This window comes from Rana temporaria, chromosome 4 (genome assembly GCF_905171775.1).
Source record: "Rana temporaria chromosome 4, aRanTem1.1, whole genome shotgun sequence".
Taxonomy (NCBI): domain Eukaryota; kingdom Metazoa; phylum Chordata; class Amphibia; order Anura; family Ranidae; genus Rana; species Rana temporaria.
The window spans coordinates 450,883,176-450,898,446 of NC_053492.1; the positions used below are offsets into that span (position 1 = coordinate 450,883,176).

General features: G+C 41.6%; 1 protein-coding gene across 4 annotated transcripts in view; it reads left to right on the forward strand.

Annotated features, from left to right (window-relative positions):
- The window catches only part of SOCS5 (suppressor of cytokine signaling 5), a 63,767-nt gene extending 50,652 nt beyond the window's left edge, over positions 1–13,115 (forward strand). For 3 of the 4 annotated variants that reach the window (XM_040351569.1, XM_040351565.1, XM_040351568.1), the window contains one exon: positions 11,126–13,115. In XM_040351569.1, the coding sequence (XP_040207503.1) occupies positions 11,138–12,751 (1,614 nt within the window). In that variant the 5' untranslated portion in view covers positions 11,126–11,137 and the 3' untranslated portion in view covers positions 12,752–13,115. Of the gene's footprint in view, positions 1–3,191; positions 3,251–11,125 lie in introns of all 4 variants that reach the window. The other variant, XM_040351566.1, reaches the window with a different exon arrangement.
- The last annotated feature ends 2,156 nt before the right edge of the window (positions 13,116–15,271 follow it).

Here is a 15,271-nt window from a genome sequence, read left to right on the forward strand (position 1 = left end):
GAGCAGAGCCAATCGGTTTGAGTAATCGTTCCCTGTATACTACAAAGAGCCAGAAATCTGACCACACTGTTAATATTGGTTAACATTTTTTTTTTGGCCAGATGTCATTGAGGCTTACTGCCTAGGCCACATTTAGCAGAGTCGGTATGTGTAAAGTGATTGTAAAAAAATCAAGGTTTTTAAAAAGCAAAGTTATTTGCCACCTCCTGTGTTAGTTGGTTTTGCACAGAGCAGCCCAGATCTTCCTCTTCTCCCTCTTCTGTGCTCCTGACCCCTCCCTCCTGTTAAGTGCCCCCATACAAAGCAGCTTGCTATGGGGGGCACCCGAGCTCTGTGTGTCCATTCAAAGTGCCCCGACCCAGCCCCACCGCCTCTCTTCTGATTGGCTCCCGCAACTGTCAGTCAGCCAATGGTACTGCTGCTGTGTCTCCGCCAATCAGGAGAGTCTCGGACGGCTAAGACACTCGTAGACATCGCTGTCGAGAGATGGAATTCAGCTAAGTAATTTGGGGGGGGGGTCATGGGGAGGCTACTCCACACAGGTTTTTTTATTATATATTAGGGCCGAAACAACTAATCGATTAATCGATTACAATTTTCATAATTGATTAATCGGCCAGTAACATAAGGGGGTTAAAAAAAACAAATTTAGCCCTTTTATAGTACAAAAAAGCAAATCGCTACTGTAAATATTACTTTCACTGTCCCACAGTAAAAAAAAAAAACGAAGCTGCTGCGTATTTGGAAAGGGCAAGGACTTTTTAACGTTTTTTTTTTTTTGGTTCAATATACTTTTAATAGAGAACAACAAAAACCTGGGGAATGCCCAGGGAAAAACCAAGCCTACTTACCGACCAGCTAGCAGAAAACTAATTAACCTGTCTACAGTATGTGTTAAAAACAGGGGTTTTGTCCGCACGCATTTGCAAACACATGCGTGAGCCACAGAGCCGCGCCAAGGCACCCTGTAATCTGTGGTCCTAACACTAAACAATGAGTGTCCCCACAGTGGAGGCACATGCATTTTAATGGATAGACAGGGGCAGGCGAACTGAAGGGAAGCCACCCCTCCTTAAAGGTACAGGAGCACACCAAACACCCAGCATGTAGCACAATGGCTGCAAAGGTGTTGGTGCACTGATGGACCAATATAAACACCACAGGTGAAGCATAAACGTGTCCACCGCCCCCATCTATAGCTGGCCAAAACAGTAAGTAGCATTGGAAGGCTAAAGCAGATAACAACAAAAACCTGGGGAATGCCCAAGGAAAAACCAAGCCTACTTACCGACCAGCTCTGTAAATGCATGTGCCTCCACTGTGGGGACACTCATTGTTTATTGTTAGGACTACTTCAATGGAGAACCTGCAGAAAAGCACGTAATTTGTTTTTGCAGCAATTTGTGTTTTGTAATCTGCCCGACAACAAATTGGCCCAAAAAAATTTAAAAATGCACATTTTTTATTTATTTTTTTAAGGCTATTATCCGATTAATCGAAACAATAATCGGCCAACTAATCGATTATGAAAATAATCGTTAGTTGCAGCCCTAATATATTCACACATTTTAGTATAATTGTATCAGGCAATTGCAGTATTAAACAGGCACAGTGTATATATAAATTAGGGCTGCAACTAACGATTATTTTCATAATCGATTAGTTGGCCAATTGTTTCGATTAATCGTATAATAGCCTTAAATGGTCACTAAAGGAAAAACAATTTTTTGCTGAAATGACTGTTTACAGGGTATAGAGACATAATAGTTAACTGATTCCTTTTAAAAATGATTAAAAATAGATAAAAACCAATCATATAATGTACCTACAGTTTAGTTTCGTTTTTGCTGTTTCCTGGTTCTCTGATGTACAGAGCCAGAGAGCCAATACAGGGCAGTGATGGTTTGGAAAACGAAACTGATTGGTGCTGAGGGGTTTTAGACACACAGTAATCACACCTCCTTGATTAGTGACCACAGAGAGAAAGCTCCCAGTACTGTGGCGATCAGGAAACAGACAACCAGGAAGCGTCCAGAACAGAGAAGAATTACAGCAACATCAAAGCAAAAGCTAACAATGAGGACATGAAACCAGGACTGCAGTAAGGTAAAGGAAGCTATTTAGCTTAAAAAAAAAAAAAAATCCTTTTGTGACCCTTTAAGAAAAAAAATTGCATTTTAAATATTTTTTTGGGCCTATTTGTTGTTGGGCAGATTACAAAACACAAATTGCCGCAAAAACACATTACATGCTTTTCTGCAACTTCTCTATTGAAGTATATTGAACCAAAAAAAAAATGGCACCGTTTTGCGTTAAGTCCTTGCCCTTTCCAAATACGCAGCAGCTGAAAAAAAATCATGGAAGTGAACGTGTCCCATAGGAAAACATGTAAATAAATAGTTTTTTGGTGCTTTTTGTAGAAACACACTACAGAGGTGTGAACCCAGGCCTGAGATGTTTAGCCCCCATTCACACCTAAGCGTTTTGTCGCCTGTAGTGTGACGCCGCTGCCGCCCCGAGACGCCAGAGGGATGATTTAACATTGCCCTCTATGGAGGTGGTTCACATCTCCACGCCTGCCGCCTGAAAAAAAGTCCCGGACCTTTTTTTCAGGCGGCGTTCGGCATAGGAGATGGGAACCATCTCCATAGGGGGACAATCTAGGGGCACATCTAGGCGGACAATCGCGGCGTTTTGTCGCCGCAAATCGCGGTACAAAACGCCGCTATTTGTCGCCGCAATTCGCGGGACAAAACTCTGCGATTTTGTCTGCCTAGATGTGAATGCAGCCTAAGTAACATAATGGAGTTAAAAAAACAAAAATGAGTACAAAAAGAGCAAATAATCGCTACTGTAAGGGGTTCATTTTTTACTGTGGGACAGAGAAAGTAATATTTATAGTAGCGATTTGCTAATTCTTGTTTTTTTTTTTTTTTAACCCCATTATGTTACTGCCCGATTAATCGATTATGAAAATTGTAATCGATTAATTTCATAATCGATTAGTTGTCGATTAATTAAATAAAAATTCAAATATCATTCATACTCCAGTTACTGATTTAGAAACAACTTGTATGTTTAGCCATCGCGTTGCTTTTAGCCTCAGAATTACTTCCACTGCCAAGTTTAACACTTTCTCCTCCTACACTACACTTGGAGCTTATTTTTTCTTTCTTTTATTTTTACCTTAGGCAGAAACCCTTATTAAGAATCTGACAATTATCTGTGTCCTTTTTACTTGATTTTACAGGTAAGTACTATACACTGCACATACAGAGACATGACTGGTATGCATGATTTTCTGCGCTGTTGGCTTAGGTGAAATATGCTGCGTACACGTGATCTTCCATGTGAGCTTTTGGTCGGAAATTCAGACAGCAAAAATTTGAGAGCTGGTTCTCAAATTTTCAGACGGGAAAAGATCACCGATCGTGTGTATGCGCCATAAGAGGGATTTCCTATTTTACCTGGAGGGTAATTGGCCTCTTCCAATATAGGATAATAATGCTCTGTCCTTTGGATGCTAATGTTGTGATTATGTGAATATTTGGTCAGCAATACCAAGCAAGGTGGAGACGATACAGTGCCACCTTTTTAGGGGCGGTGGGTACCTGGTTTTGACAGGTACCTGCTCACACTTTCGGCTAAGTTCACCGCAGTGAGTTTGGCCCATTCGCAGAGCGCAACGCTGTGGGGAACCGACTATGAAGCCGCAAAGGCTTCACTGCCACTTTCCCTTAGCGGAGATGGTGACGGAAGCCCCCCTATAGTTGATTGAAGAATTGGCTCGGGTGAGGACACCTCTGAATTCCTGGACAGGAAAGTGTCCTAATATTAAAAGTCAGCAGCTGCAGTATTTGTAGCTGCTGACTCCTATTTGTTTTTTCTGAAGGAACCTGGAGCTCTTCTTTAAACACATTTTTGTGGCAGTTTTCCTTTGATCAAAAATGAGAGATCCATGACCACCAAATGAGAGCCCAATTTGGCATTAAAAAAAAGTTTGAGATATACCGTATTTTCCGGCGTATAAGACGACCCCCTAATTTTCCAGGAAAAATTTTGGTTTTGGGATATACTCACTGTATAAGACTACCCCCTTACTAGTTTTTCTGGAATCTGAGGGGTAGCCAGAACTGCTGACAGAAACAGGCTTTTTCAAATCTCACTGCACTGTGCCATTACATTACATTCCTCACTGTGCCATTACATTACATGCCCCCACTGTGTCATCACTTGCCCCTCACTGTGTCATCACTTGCCCCTCACTGTGTCATCACTTGCCCCTCACTGTGTCATCACTTGCCCCTCACTGTGTCATCACTTGCCCCTCACTGTGTCATCACTTGCCCCTCACTGTGTCATCACTTGCCCCTCACTGTGTCATCACTTGCCCCTCACTGTGCCTGAACTTGTTGCCCCCCAGTGCAATCATCGCAAACACTCACTTTTTTGCAGGTGGCGACAGTCTCCGTGCTGCGAGCGCGAGCGTGAATGATTTGAAAGCCGCGCCTTCTCTTCAGAGTGTTCTGTGATAGGCGGAACACAAATTTTCCCAGCAGCGCCTCTGTTTTCCGCCTATCACGGACGTCTTCTCATCTCGTCCGAGGATGAGAGGGTATCTGTGATGGGAGGAACACAGAACAGAGGCGCTGCTGGGAAGATTTGTGTTCCTCCTATCACAGAACACTCTGAGGAGAAGGAGCGTCTTTTAAATCATTCACGCTTGCGCTCGCAGCACGGAGACTGTCACCGCTGGAAAAAAAAGTGAGCAGGGGGACCGTACCCGGCATATAAGATGACCCCCGACATTGGATGCATGTTTTTGCATCCAGAAAGTCGTCTTGTACGCCGGAAAATACGGTATACATTTTTACAAATGCATGTAAAAGCTGCAAAAAATATGTTTTTTTTTTACAAGAAGGAGTTAAAAAAAAAATAATCAGTACAACAAGGGGAAAAAAACTTCTAGAACTCAAATTGACATTTGAATATAGGTTGTTGTACATGACACAGGACTAACCCCCCTGTTTTCGATCAGCAATAACCTGATGGACCCAGAATCTTTGGATCATTTTTCTTTCAAAGATGACGTTACTGCGACTGCAGCCAATGAAAGGCGCCGTTTTATCCCTCATTGTTTGGAAAGCAGAAAATGCCACAGAACACAGCGAAAACCAAAAAGGAGATGAAAAGAACTTGGGAAGCAGTACAAAAAATGATGCCACAGATATTTTTGGCTACCGTATATACTCGAGTAAAAGCCTACCTGAATATAAGCCGAGGCACCTAATTTTACCACAAAAAAATGGGAAAACGTATTGACACGAGTATTGACTATAAGCCTAGGGTGTCAATGTGCATGCCTCACTGTGCCCATGCCTAGACTGACGTTTTAACATAGGAGTCTATGGAAGGGGTGCCCAGCTTTGAAAAATCGGTGCTCCCCAGCCGTAGGTCCCCCAGACAACAAACTTTGCACACTTGTAGAGGAGAAATTGGGCTACGTGTTCCGGGTCCAGGGGACCTATGATCTGCCAGTATCGGGTCCCCAAATTTACCAGAGAAATTACCGTTTAACATGGGAGTCTATAGAAGGGGTCCCCGGCCATAGGTCCCCCGGACAACAAACTTTACACACTTGTAGAGGAAGTGGGGCTTCATGAGTGCTAAGTTTGTGTGCCAGGGGACTTAAGGCCGGCCAGTACCGGGTCCCCAAAATCTGGGACATCAGGCGCAAAAAGGTGACTCGAGTATAAGCTGAGGGGGGCATTTTCGGCACAAAAAAAGTGCTGAAAAACTCAACTTATACTCGAGTATATATGGCAATACAACAATGCCACAACTCAAACGCTGCAACAAAACGTGATGCTCGGGGGTGAATGCCGCCCAACAAAGGATCTCTTCTGAGTACATCACTCTGTGGCAGGATAAAGCATAAGTGCCAAAGGGGATTCATATCTTGGGTGCTCTGGTGGGACTAAATTAAAGCCGACAGTATACTTGGAAGAGTTTCATCCAGTCTGACAGAGATTTGACTAATTGATCAAAATGTAAACGGTGATTAAGCCTAGGTTCACATTTGTCCGAACACAGACATCGCATGTGATTCACACCCGGACTGCGGGGCCGATCCCATACGATGGCTGTGCATTGTGAGTTCAGCATACCATAAAGGTTTAGGAGATACTTTTTTTACCTACAGGTAAGCCTTATTATAGGCTTACCTGTAGGTAAACATCCAAAAATGGACTATACAACCACTTTAAAGAAATTCACTTGGTGGCAAAAACGAATGCAAACTACTCACTAGAGGGAGAACCGCTGGGGGAAATAGAGGATGGAGAAAGATCTTGGGGGTCCTAATAGATGATAGATTGGGGTGAGCAATAGCATGCAATGTCGAGCTGCAGCTATCAAAGTCGGCAGAATTTTAGCATGCATAAAAAAAAGTGTGTGTGTGTGGGGGGGGGGGGGGGGGGTCGGGTGTTTATTTCCCAGAGTTCTGCTTTTAAAGTAATAAAATACTACTGAGTAATGAGATGACAGAGGAATTTTCGTTGTAACAATGAAAGAAAACAAAGTTCATGTTATTGTCAGATTATGTAAGGGCTCCTAATGTTTTTGCAAAGCTGTCACATGTTGTCAGCTGTGTTTTTGTCTACACTCTAACGGTCTAACCAGTATTATTTTGATTCACGTTTCCTGTTTTAAGGTAGAGGGGTGTTAATGTTTTTGCAATTCTTACCAACTTCCTGGCACACATTGTGATGAATATACTGTAAAGAGAGACCTTTTTGCATTATATTTTATACTTGCATAAGTGAATATTGGATCTATTAAAAAAAAAAAAAAAAATCACATTTGAGTGATGCAAATCTTATCGAAGTGTGTGTGTATCTTCGGGCCGAAACAACTAATCGATTAATCGGCCAGTAACATAATGGGGGTTAAAAAAAACAAAAATTAGCCCTTTATAGTACAAAAAAGCAAATCACTACTGTAAATATTACTTTCACTGTCCCACAGTAAAAAAATTAACTCCTTACAGTAGCGATTATTTGCTCTTTTTGTACTTATTTTTGTTTTTTTATCCCCATTATGTTACTAAACATCTCAGGCCTGGGTCACACCTCTGTTTTTTGGTGCTTTTTGCAGAAACACACTACAGTTAATTTACATGTTTTCCTATGGGACACGTTCACAATTTTTTTTCAGCTGCTGCATATTTGTAAAGGGCAAGGACTTTTTAACGCAAAACGGGGTTATTTTTTTATTTTTTTTTTTGGTTCAATATACTTCAATGGAGAAGCCACAGAAAAGCATGTAATGTGTTTTTGCGGCAATTTGTGTTTTGTAATCTGCCCAACAACAAATTGGCCGAAAAAAATGTAAAAATGCAATTTTTATTTTTTTTAAGGCTATTATACGATTAATCGATTAATCAGCCAACTAATCGATTATGAAAATAATCGTTAGTTGCAGCCTTAGTGCATCTATATGTACGCACACACCGCCCGTTCATAAAGTATTCAGACCCCCTTCACTTTTTTCAATTTGGTTATGTTTGTTATTATAGAAATGTTTGCAAATGTATGAAAAGCTGAGATATCTCATTGGCCTAAGTATTCAGACCCTTTGTAACAACACTTGAAATTCAGCTCACGTGCCTCCCATTTCTCCTGATCATTGCGGAGGGGTTTCTACACCCTGATTGGAGTCCACTTGTGCTAAATTATATTGATTAGACGTGATTTGGAAAGACACACGCCTCTCTATAAAGGGCCTCACAACTCACTATGCATACTGTATCTGAGCACAAGTCATGAGGTCCGAGCAGCTGCCTGCAGGCCTCAGACAGGATTATTGCACACATCTAGGCAAAAACTGCAGTATCGGGCTGCAACATAACCAAAGTGTGCGTATTGTGACAAGTTGGGGGTTTTGCAGCTCATTGGTAATGCAAAATAGTGCGTTTACTCCACCCCAGAAGTAGGTTTCAGGACTCTTCCTGCCCACTTTTTTTTTAAAGAAAACAAAATTTCACAAATGTATAGCTTCCCACACAGTGGGTTCTCACCATCCAGACAACAAAGAGCAATATTCAAGGCTCCAGACTCTTTGCAGGTCTACTGCTCAGGCCTCATGCCTTGGTCCTCCAGACCAGTGGTCATCAACCCTGTCCTGCAGGGCCCACTAATGCCTCGTTTCCACTGAGCGGATCGGTTCGGTACGGTTCTGTACGGTACGCTATTTTGGTTGTTTCCATTATGAAAGCGTGCCATAAAAGCGAACCGTACCAGACCATTCTGGGTCCTGCGTCAGATGTGGGGCCATAGAAAATGGAACGGTTCCATTAGGGCGGACCTACAAATACATCTCACTGATTGGTGGACGTGCTAGGCTTTTTTTCTAAACTTTGTATGGTCCCGGATGGTCCGATTTGCAGTGGAAATGCTCAGCAGAATAGACCGGACCATTCTAACCCGTTCCATTCTAAGCGTCCCGAACCGATCCGCTCAGTGGAAAGGAGGCATAACAGGCCAGGTTTTATGTATTACCTTGGAGAGATGCAGTCTAGAATACTGCAATCACTGAGGAGCAAATGATATCGGCTGTGATGTATTTCAGTTATCTTGCAAACCTGGCCTGTTAGTGGGCCCTGCAGCACAAGGTTGATGACCACTGCTCCAGACCATCTAGCACCCATCCCCAGTGCTAGTAGACAAATGCTGTACGCTTTTTTTTTTTTTTGTCTGTCATTTTGCAGCTCCCAGCTGTAAAGGACGTCTCTCGTAGACTCGGGCACCTCTGATCGCTGGGTGAGATCCTGTCCGTCGGCTTCCTGGCCTGTCCCATCTCCCTTATAATCACGTCCCCCCTTGGGAGTAATCCTGATACTAAAGCAGGGATAAGCAATTAGCGGACCTCCAGCTGTTGCAGAACTACAAGTCCCATGAGGCATAGCAAGATTCTGACAGCCACAAGCATGACACCCAGAGGCATGATGGGACTTGTAGTTTTGCAACAGCTGGAGGTCTGCTAATTGCATATCCCTGTATTAAAGGGACAAGCGCACACCTGTGCCATTAGTGGGCCTGTTTTCTCCAAAACGATCTTATCAAACAGTGGCATGGCCTCTCCGTGCCACAGTATGCTAAATATAATGTTGCATAGTAGGTGAGGTTGGAAAAGACACAACCTATGTGTGTGATTATATGTCAGTATTACATTGTATATCCCTGTATGTTGCGGTCATTCAGGTGTTTATCTAATAGTTTTTTTTAAACTATCGATGCTACCCGCTGAGACCACCGCCTGTGGACGGGAATTACACATCCTCGCCGTTTTTACAGTAAAGAACCCTCTACGTAGTTTAAACCTCTTTACTTTTTATGTTAATGAGTGGCCATGTGTCTTATTAAACTCCCTTCTGTGGAAAAGTTTTATCCCTATTGTGGGGTCACCAGTACGGTATTTGTACATTGAAATCCTATCCCCTCTCAAACGTCTCTTCTCCAGAGACCATAAGTTCAGTGCTCACAACTAGGGCTGTCCTGATACCACTTTTTTGAGACCGAGTACAAGTACCGATACTTTTTTTTTCTTCCAAGTACTCGCCGATACAGATTGCATACAGATTATATATATATATATATATATATATATATATATATATATATATATATATATATATATATATATATATATATACACACATTTTTGTGCTTTCTTTCTTTTCTTTTTTTTTTTTTTTTTTTTTAAGGGTGGGGGGGGAGTGGATTGTCAGTGTTTTTTATGTATTCATTGCAAATTATTATTATTATTATTATTATTATTATTATTTTTTTATCAGCCCTATTGGGGGTGGGTCTTTGGTGAGATATCAGGGGTCTTAACAGACCTCTGACATCTCCCCTTTGAGACAGAGAAAGGGACGAAGGACACGGATTCCCCAGTCCTTTTCTCTGCAGCCTCAGCTAAAATTAATGGAGAGAAGCTCCTCTCCATTCATAAACTGAAGCATTGTAAACACAGGTTATGATGCTCAGTTATGTGAATGGACAGAATCGGTGATCACTGACTGTTCATTTGAAAAAGGGAGGAGCTGGATTTAGCGGCTCCTACCTCCGCTTTCCATCCTGACAAATCGCAGGAGGAGAGCAGCATTAAGGGGGACAGCACTGAGGATGACAGTCAGCGGTGATCGGTGTGGCTTTGGGGGAAGTTACAAGCACCGATCACTGATGTATAACTTTAACTAAAGCAGCTGAACAGGGGCAGATCAGTGCTTGCAACTCCCCTGCCGCACCGATCACCCTGACCACCCAAGTATCAGGTGAAGCATCGGAGCATTTCCTACAAGTACCCGGGGAAATGCTCGGTATCGGAACCGATAATGGGATCGGTATCGGGACATCCCTACTCGCAACCTTTCTTTATAACCAATGTCCTCCAGACCCTTTATTCGTTTATATGTCGCGTTGGTCTGCTTGTATACCCGTTGCCAATATGTGGTGAACTTCTTTGTTTAGCATTTTGTGTTGGAAGCATTTTGAATGACCCTATTTTAGTTTTGAAAAATTTCCTTAAGTTGACCAAATGTTGCCTTTTCGTTTTTCTAAATGTAGAGACCATTTTTGGTGCAAATTATGTATTTATGTATTTAAATGATTAAAAGATGATTTTAATGAAAATGTAATTTAAAAGTGTAAAAAAAATCATGTGATGGAGGCATTACAGCTTGCTTCTTGGAAATGCTGTGTCTTACAGCTTCCAGATGGCTGAAAATGGTGTATGCACACATGTGAAGTCTCTGTGTTTTTTAATATAAAGGGTGTCATGCTTGTGACTCAGTGTTGCAATGCCTCATGGAACTTGTGGTTCTGCAACAGCTGGAGGGCCACAGTTTGCATACCCCTGTCCTAAACTGCACGTTTAGGAGATATTCACTGTACCTATAGGTAAGACTTATTATAGGCTTTACCTGTAGGTATAAGATGATAAAGTGGATTTACTACCACTTTAAGCTAGTTTTTTCTGCTGTTTTTATTATTTTTGATTCCAACTCCTGCTTATTTTATGTTTGTTTAGCTCGGTGACTGATCATCTCTTTCTGTATTTGCAGGTTAGTCGTTCAATGGATAAAGTTGGAAAAATGTGGAACACATTCAAATATCGGTGCCAGAATCTCTTTAGCCATGAGGATGATGGGAATCAAAATGACATTGTGGATGTTAATGCCAACAGATGTTCGAATGGTGGGGATAAAGCAGAGGGTTCCGCTGGTCCGGCCTCCTTACAGTCAGCTAGTCCCCTACACCAAAACATTTCTTCTCAAAGGAGCCTGAGTCCTTGCAGTAGTTCCAGTAGGAGGAACCCAAACTGTGTTTCTGAAATGCCACAGTTAGTTGAAATTAGTATTGAAAGGGGCAATGATGTGGGTCTAAGCGCAGGTGCCCGCCTGGCACGTAGAGACTCGTATACTCGCCATGCCCCGTGGGGTGGCAAAAAGAAGCATTCATGCTCCACCAAAACTCAGAACTCTATTGAATCAGACAAAAAAATCGGTAGGCAAAGGAGCGGGCTTCAGAGGCGAGAGAGGCGTCATGTGGTTGGATCAGTACACGATATGGAGGTCGTTTCGAGCAGGGCAGTTGGAAGTCGCAGTTTACGGCAGAGGCTGAATGAGACCGTGGGCTTGTGTTTTCCGATTAGAGCTTATAATAGGCAGGCAAAGCCACTTTTCACTACTAAGAGGAAAATTCATCTCTCTGAACTGATGCTTGAAAAATGCCCCTTTCCTGCTGGATCTGATCTGGCCCAAAAATGGCACCTGATTAAACAGCATACAGCACCCGTCAGTCCACACACAAGCATACTGGACACGTTTGAGCAGTCTTTGCTTTCTGCCGAAGATGAAGAGGATAGATTACGGGAGAGGCGTAGGCTTAGTATTGAGGAAGGCGTTGACCCTCCACCTAATGCCCAAATCCACACTTTTGAAGCGACAGCACAAGTCAACCCTGTATATAAGCTTGGACCAAAACTTGCTCCTGGCATGGCCGACACGACCGGTGACAACGGTGCAACGTCACAAGGCGGGTGCGAGTCTGAAGAAGACGGGCCGACACTCTGCCTGCAGTCACGGCGTCAGAAGCAGCGCCAGTTTTCAGGAGACAGCCATATTCAAACGAATAGACAGGGAGCCTGGAAAGTGCACACCCAGATCGATTATATTCACTGCCTTGTGCCAGATCTGGTAGAAATCACAAGCAACCCATGTTACTGGGGGGTCATGGATCGCTACGAGGCAGAGGCCTTGTTGGAAGGCCGGCCAGAGGGCACATTTTTGCTCAGGGATTCTGCACAAGAGGACTATCTATTCTCCGTGAGCTTCCGCCGCTACAACCGATCTCTGCATGCACGCATCGAGCAGTGGAACCACAACTTCAGCTTTGACGCTCACGACCCCTGTGTGTTTCACTCCTCCACTGTTACAGGACTCTTAGAACACTATAAAGATCCCAGCTCTTGCATGTTTTTCGAGCCCTTGCTGACGGTACCTTTAAACAGAACTTTCCCTTTTAGCTTGCAGTATGTCTGCAGAGCAGTGATTTGCAAGTCTACCACGTACGATGGCATTGATCTACTTCCTCTGCCATCTATGTTACAAGACTTCCTTAAAGAGTATCATTATAAGCAAAAGGTCAGAGTGCGGTGGCTAGAGAGGGAGCCCATTAAGTCAAAATAATAAAAAAGCAACATTTCTTATTGTCCCGTCTTTACCTTCCAGGTTATCACCTCATAGACTTTAGAAATATGCTCAACGTGTATCAGTTAAATGATAAAAAAAAAATAATAATAAAAAGCACATGTACCTGTATTTAGAAAAATAATCAAGTATGACACTTCAAGCTTTAAGTGTATCTGTCTATTCTTCTGCCTATACAGAAGACGATTTGTGCATTCTGTGGAACGATGAAGCAGAATCCTTAAACTGCATGTTCTTATGAATGCTAACACTAATTGTACTAATGCTCGTATCTCCGTTTTTGTAGCAGGAAATGAGGTGTCTATATGGCTTAAAGAAAAGAAAAAAATTGAAAAAAAAAAAACGTGTTAAAATAAATCCGCGCAAGTATGATTAAAAACACCAGTGACAGTAAAAGTATTTGGTATTGGACTAGGTATGGTTGAAGGTGATCAGTGGACAGCTGCCTCTACTAATTGCTTCCACCTAAGTGGAGCAAGAAAGTGTTGAGAAGAAAAAGAAAGTAGAGTTGGCGCTAGACCTACGGAGACAAATGCTCCATAAAAGAGGCTCCTAGGTGTAGTGTGCAAAATATACACAAAGTGCTAAACGATCCAAAGTGCCAAGTGCCTATGTAAACTACTAGAATGACTCCACAGTATATATCATAAATGCAGCTATGAAAATAAATAATAAAATTACATAAAATATATATCACAGTGCTGTGCAAATTAAAGTGCTATTGTGCCTATGTAAACACTGCTAGGTAAAGAAAATGTGCAAAAGGTAAAATTCCTGTACCAATTTTACGTTTTGCACATTTTCTTTACCTAGCACTTTAAAGCGGAGTTCCGGACACAATTTCACTTTTTAAATATAAATACCCCTGTAATACACAAGCTTAATGTATTCTAGTAAAGTTAGTCTGTAAACTAAGGTCCGTTTTTCTTAGGTTGTTACAGCGTTTAGACACTTTATAAAATAGAAATTGACTGGGGCTATCTTAAGTGTGGGCATCATTAAGCCAGACTGTATGACTTCCTGGATTTCAGCCTTGCAGATCTCGCACATGCTCAGTGCTGCACAAGCAGTGTAATAGGTTTCAGATCAGATTTCAGCACCTGTGCTGTCCAAGTCACATGATTCTTCGAGACTGGGGAGTGCACAGACTCCTGGAAAGTTACACCCACTACATTCCCAGGAGTCTGTGCGGTGTAGGTTAGGAAGCTTAAGCACCTAGGTGCAGGAAGTGGGAAGATTAACTATTCTGCCTAGCAACAACACTTTGAAGGCATCTAAAAAATATTTTTTTTTTCTTAAAGGACTAATGACATTTTTTTAAAACTACTGATGTAATGTTATATTTATGGGTGGAACTCCACTTTAATTTGCACTAGGGCTGCAACTAACGATTATTTTCATAATCGATTAGTTGGCCGATTATTGTTTCGATTAATCGGATAATGGCATTAAAATTTGCATTTTTTACATATTTTTTGGGCCAATTTGTTGTTGGGCAGATTACAAAACACAAATTGCCGCAAAAACACATTACATGCTTTTCGGCAGCTTCTCTATTGAAGTATATTGAACCAAAAAAAATAAAAAATGGCACCGTTTTGTGTTAAAAAGTCCTCGCCCTTTCCAAATACGCAGCAGCTGAAAAAAAATCATGGATGTGAACGTGTCCCATAGGAAAACATGTAAATGAACTGTAGTGTGTTTCTGCAAAAAGCACCAAAAAACAGAGGTGTGACCCAGGCCTGAGATGTTTAGTAACATAATGGGGATAAAAAAAAATAAGTACAAAAAGAGCAAATAATCGCTACTGTAAGGACAGTGAAAGTAATATTTACAGTAGCGATTTGCTTTTTTGTTCTATAAAGGGCTAATGTTAGGTTTTTTAACCCCATTATGTTACTGACCGATTAATCAATTATGAAAATTGTAATCGATTCATTTCATAATCGATTAGTTGTCGATTAATCGATTAGTTGTTTCGGCCCTAATTTGCACAGCACTGTGATATATATATTTTATGTATTTTTTTTTTTTATTTTCATAGCTGCATTTATGATATACTGTGGAGTCATTCTAGTAGTTTACATAGTCACTTTGGATCGTTTAGCACCTTGTGTATATTTTGCACACTACACCTAGGAGCCTCTTTTATGGAGCATTTGTCTCCGTAGGACCAGCGGCAACTCTACTTTCTTTTTCTTCTCAAAAAAAAAAAAAAACAGTTTACTTGTTCAGATTAAGCTATGTATTCCCACCACATAAAATCCTAGATCTCCCACAAAAAAAGAATACTAGATGGACAACTTGTCTTTTCCCATCATAGTGTGGAGAATAAATCTGTTGCCTTTTTATTAAGCTAAAATCCATAATATGCTACCGCAATAGAAAAAATATTTTCAATGACAAAAAAAATAAAAAATAAAAATCAAGTTGTTGAACTGGTGCTTACTTGGTTAAAGAGAACAGAGTTTGAAAGGATCACAAGCTAAAATACAAGTT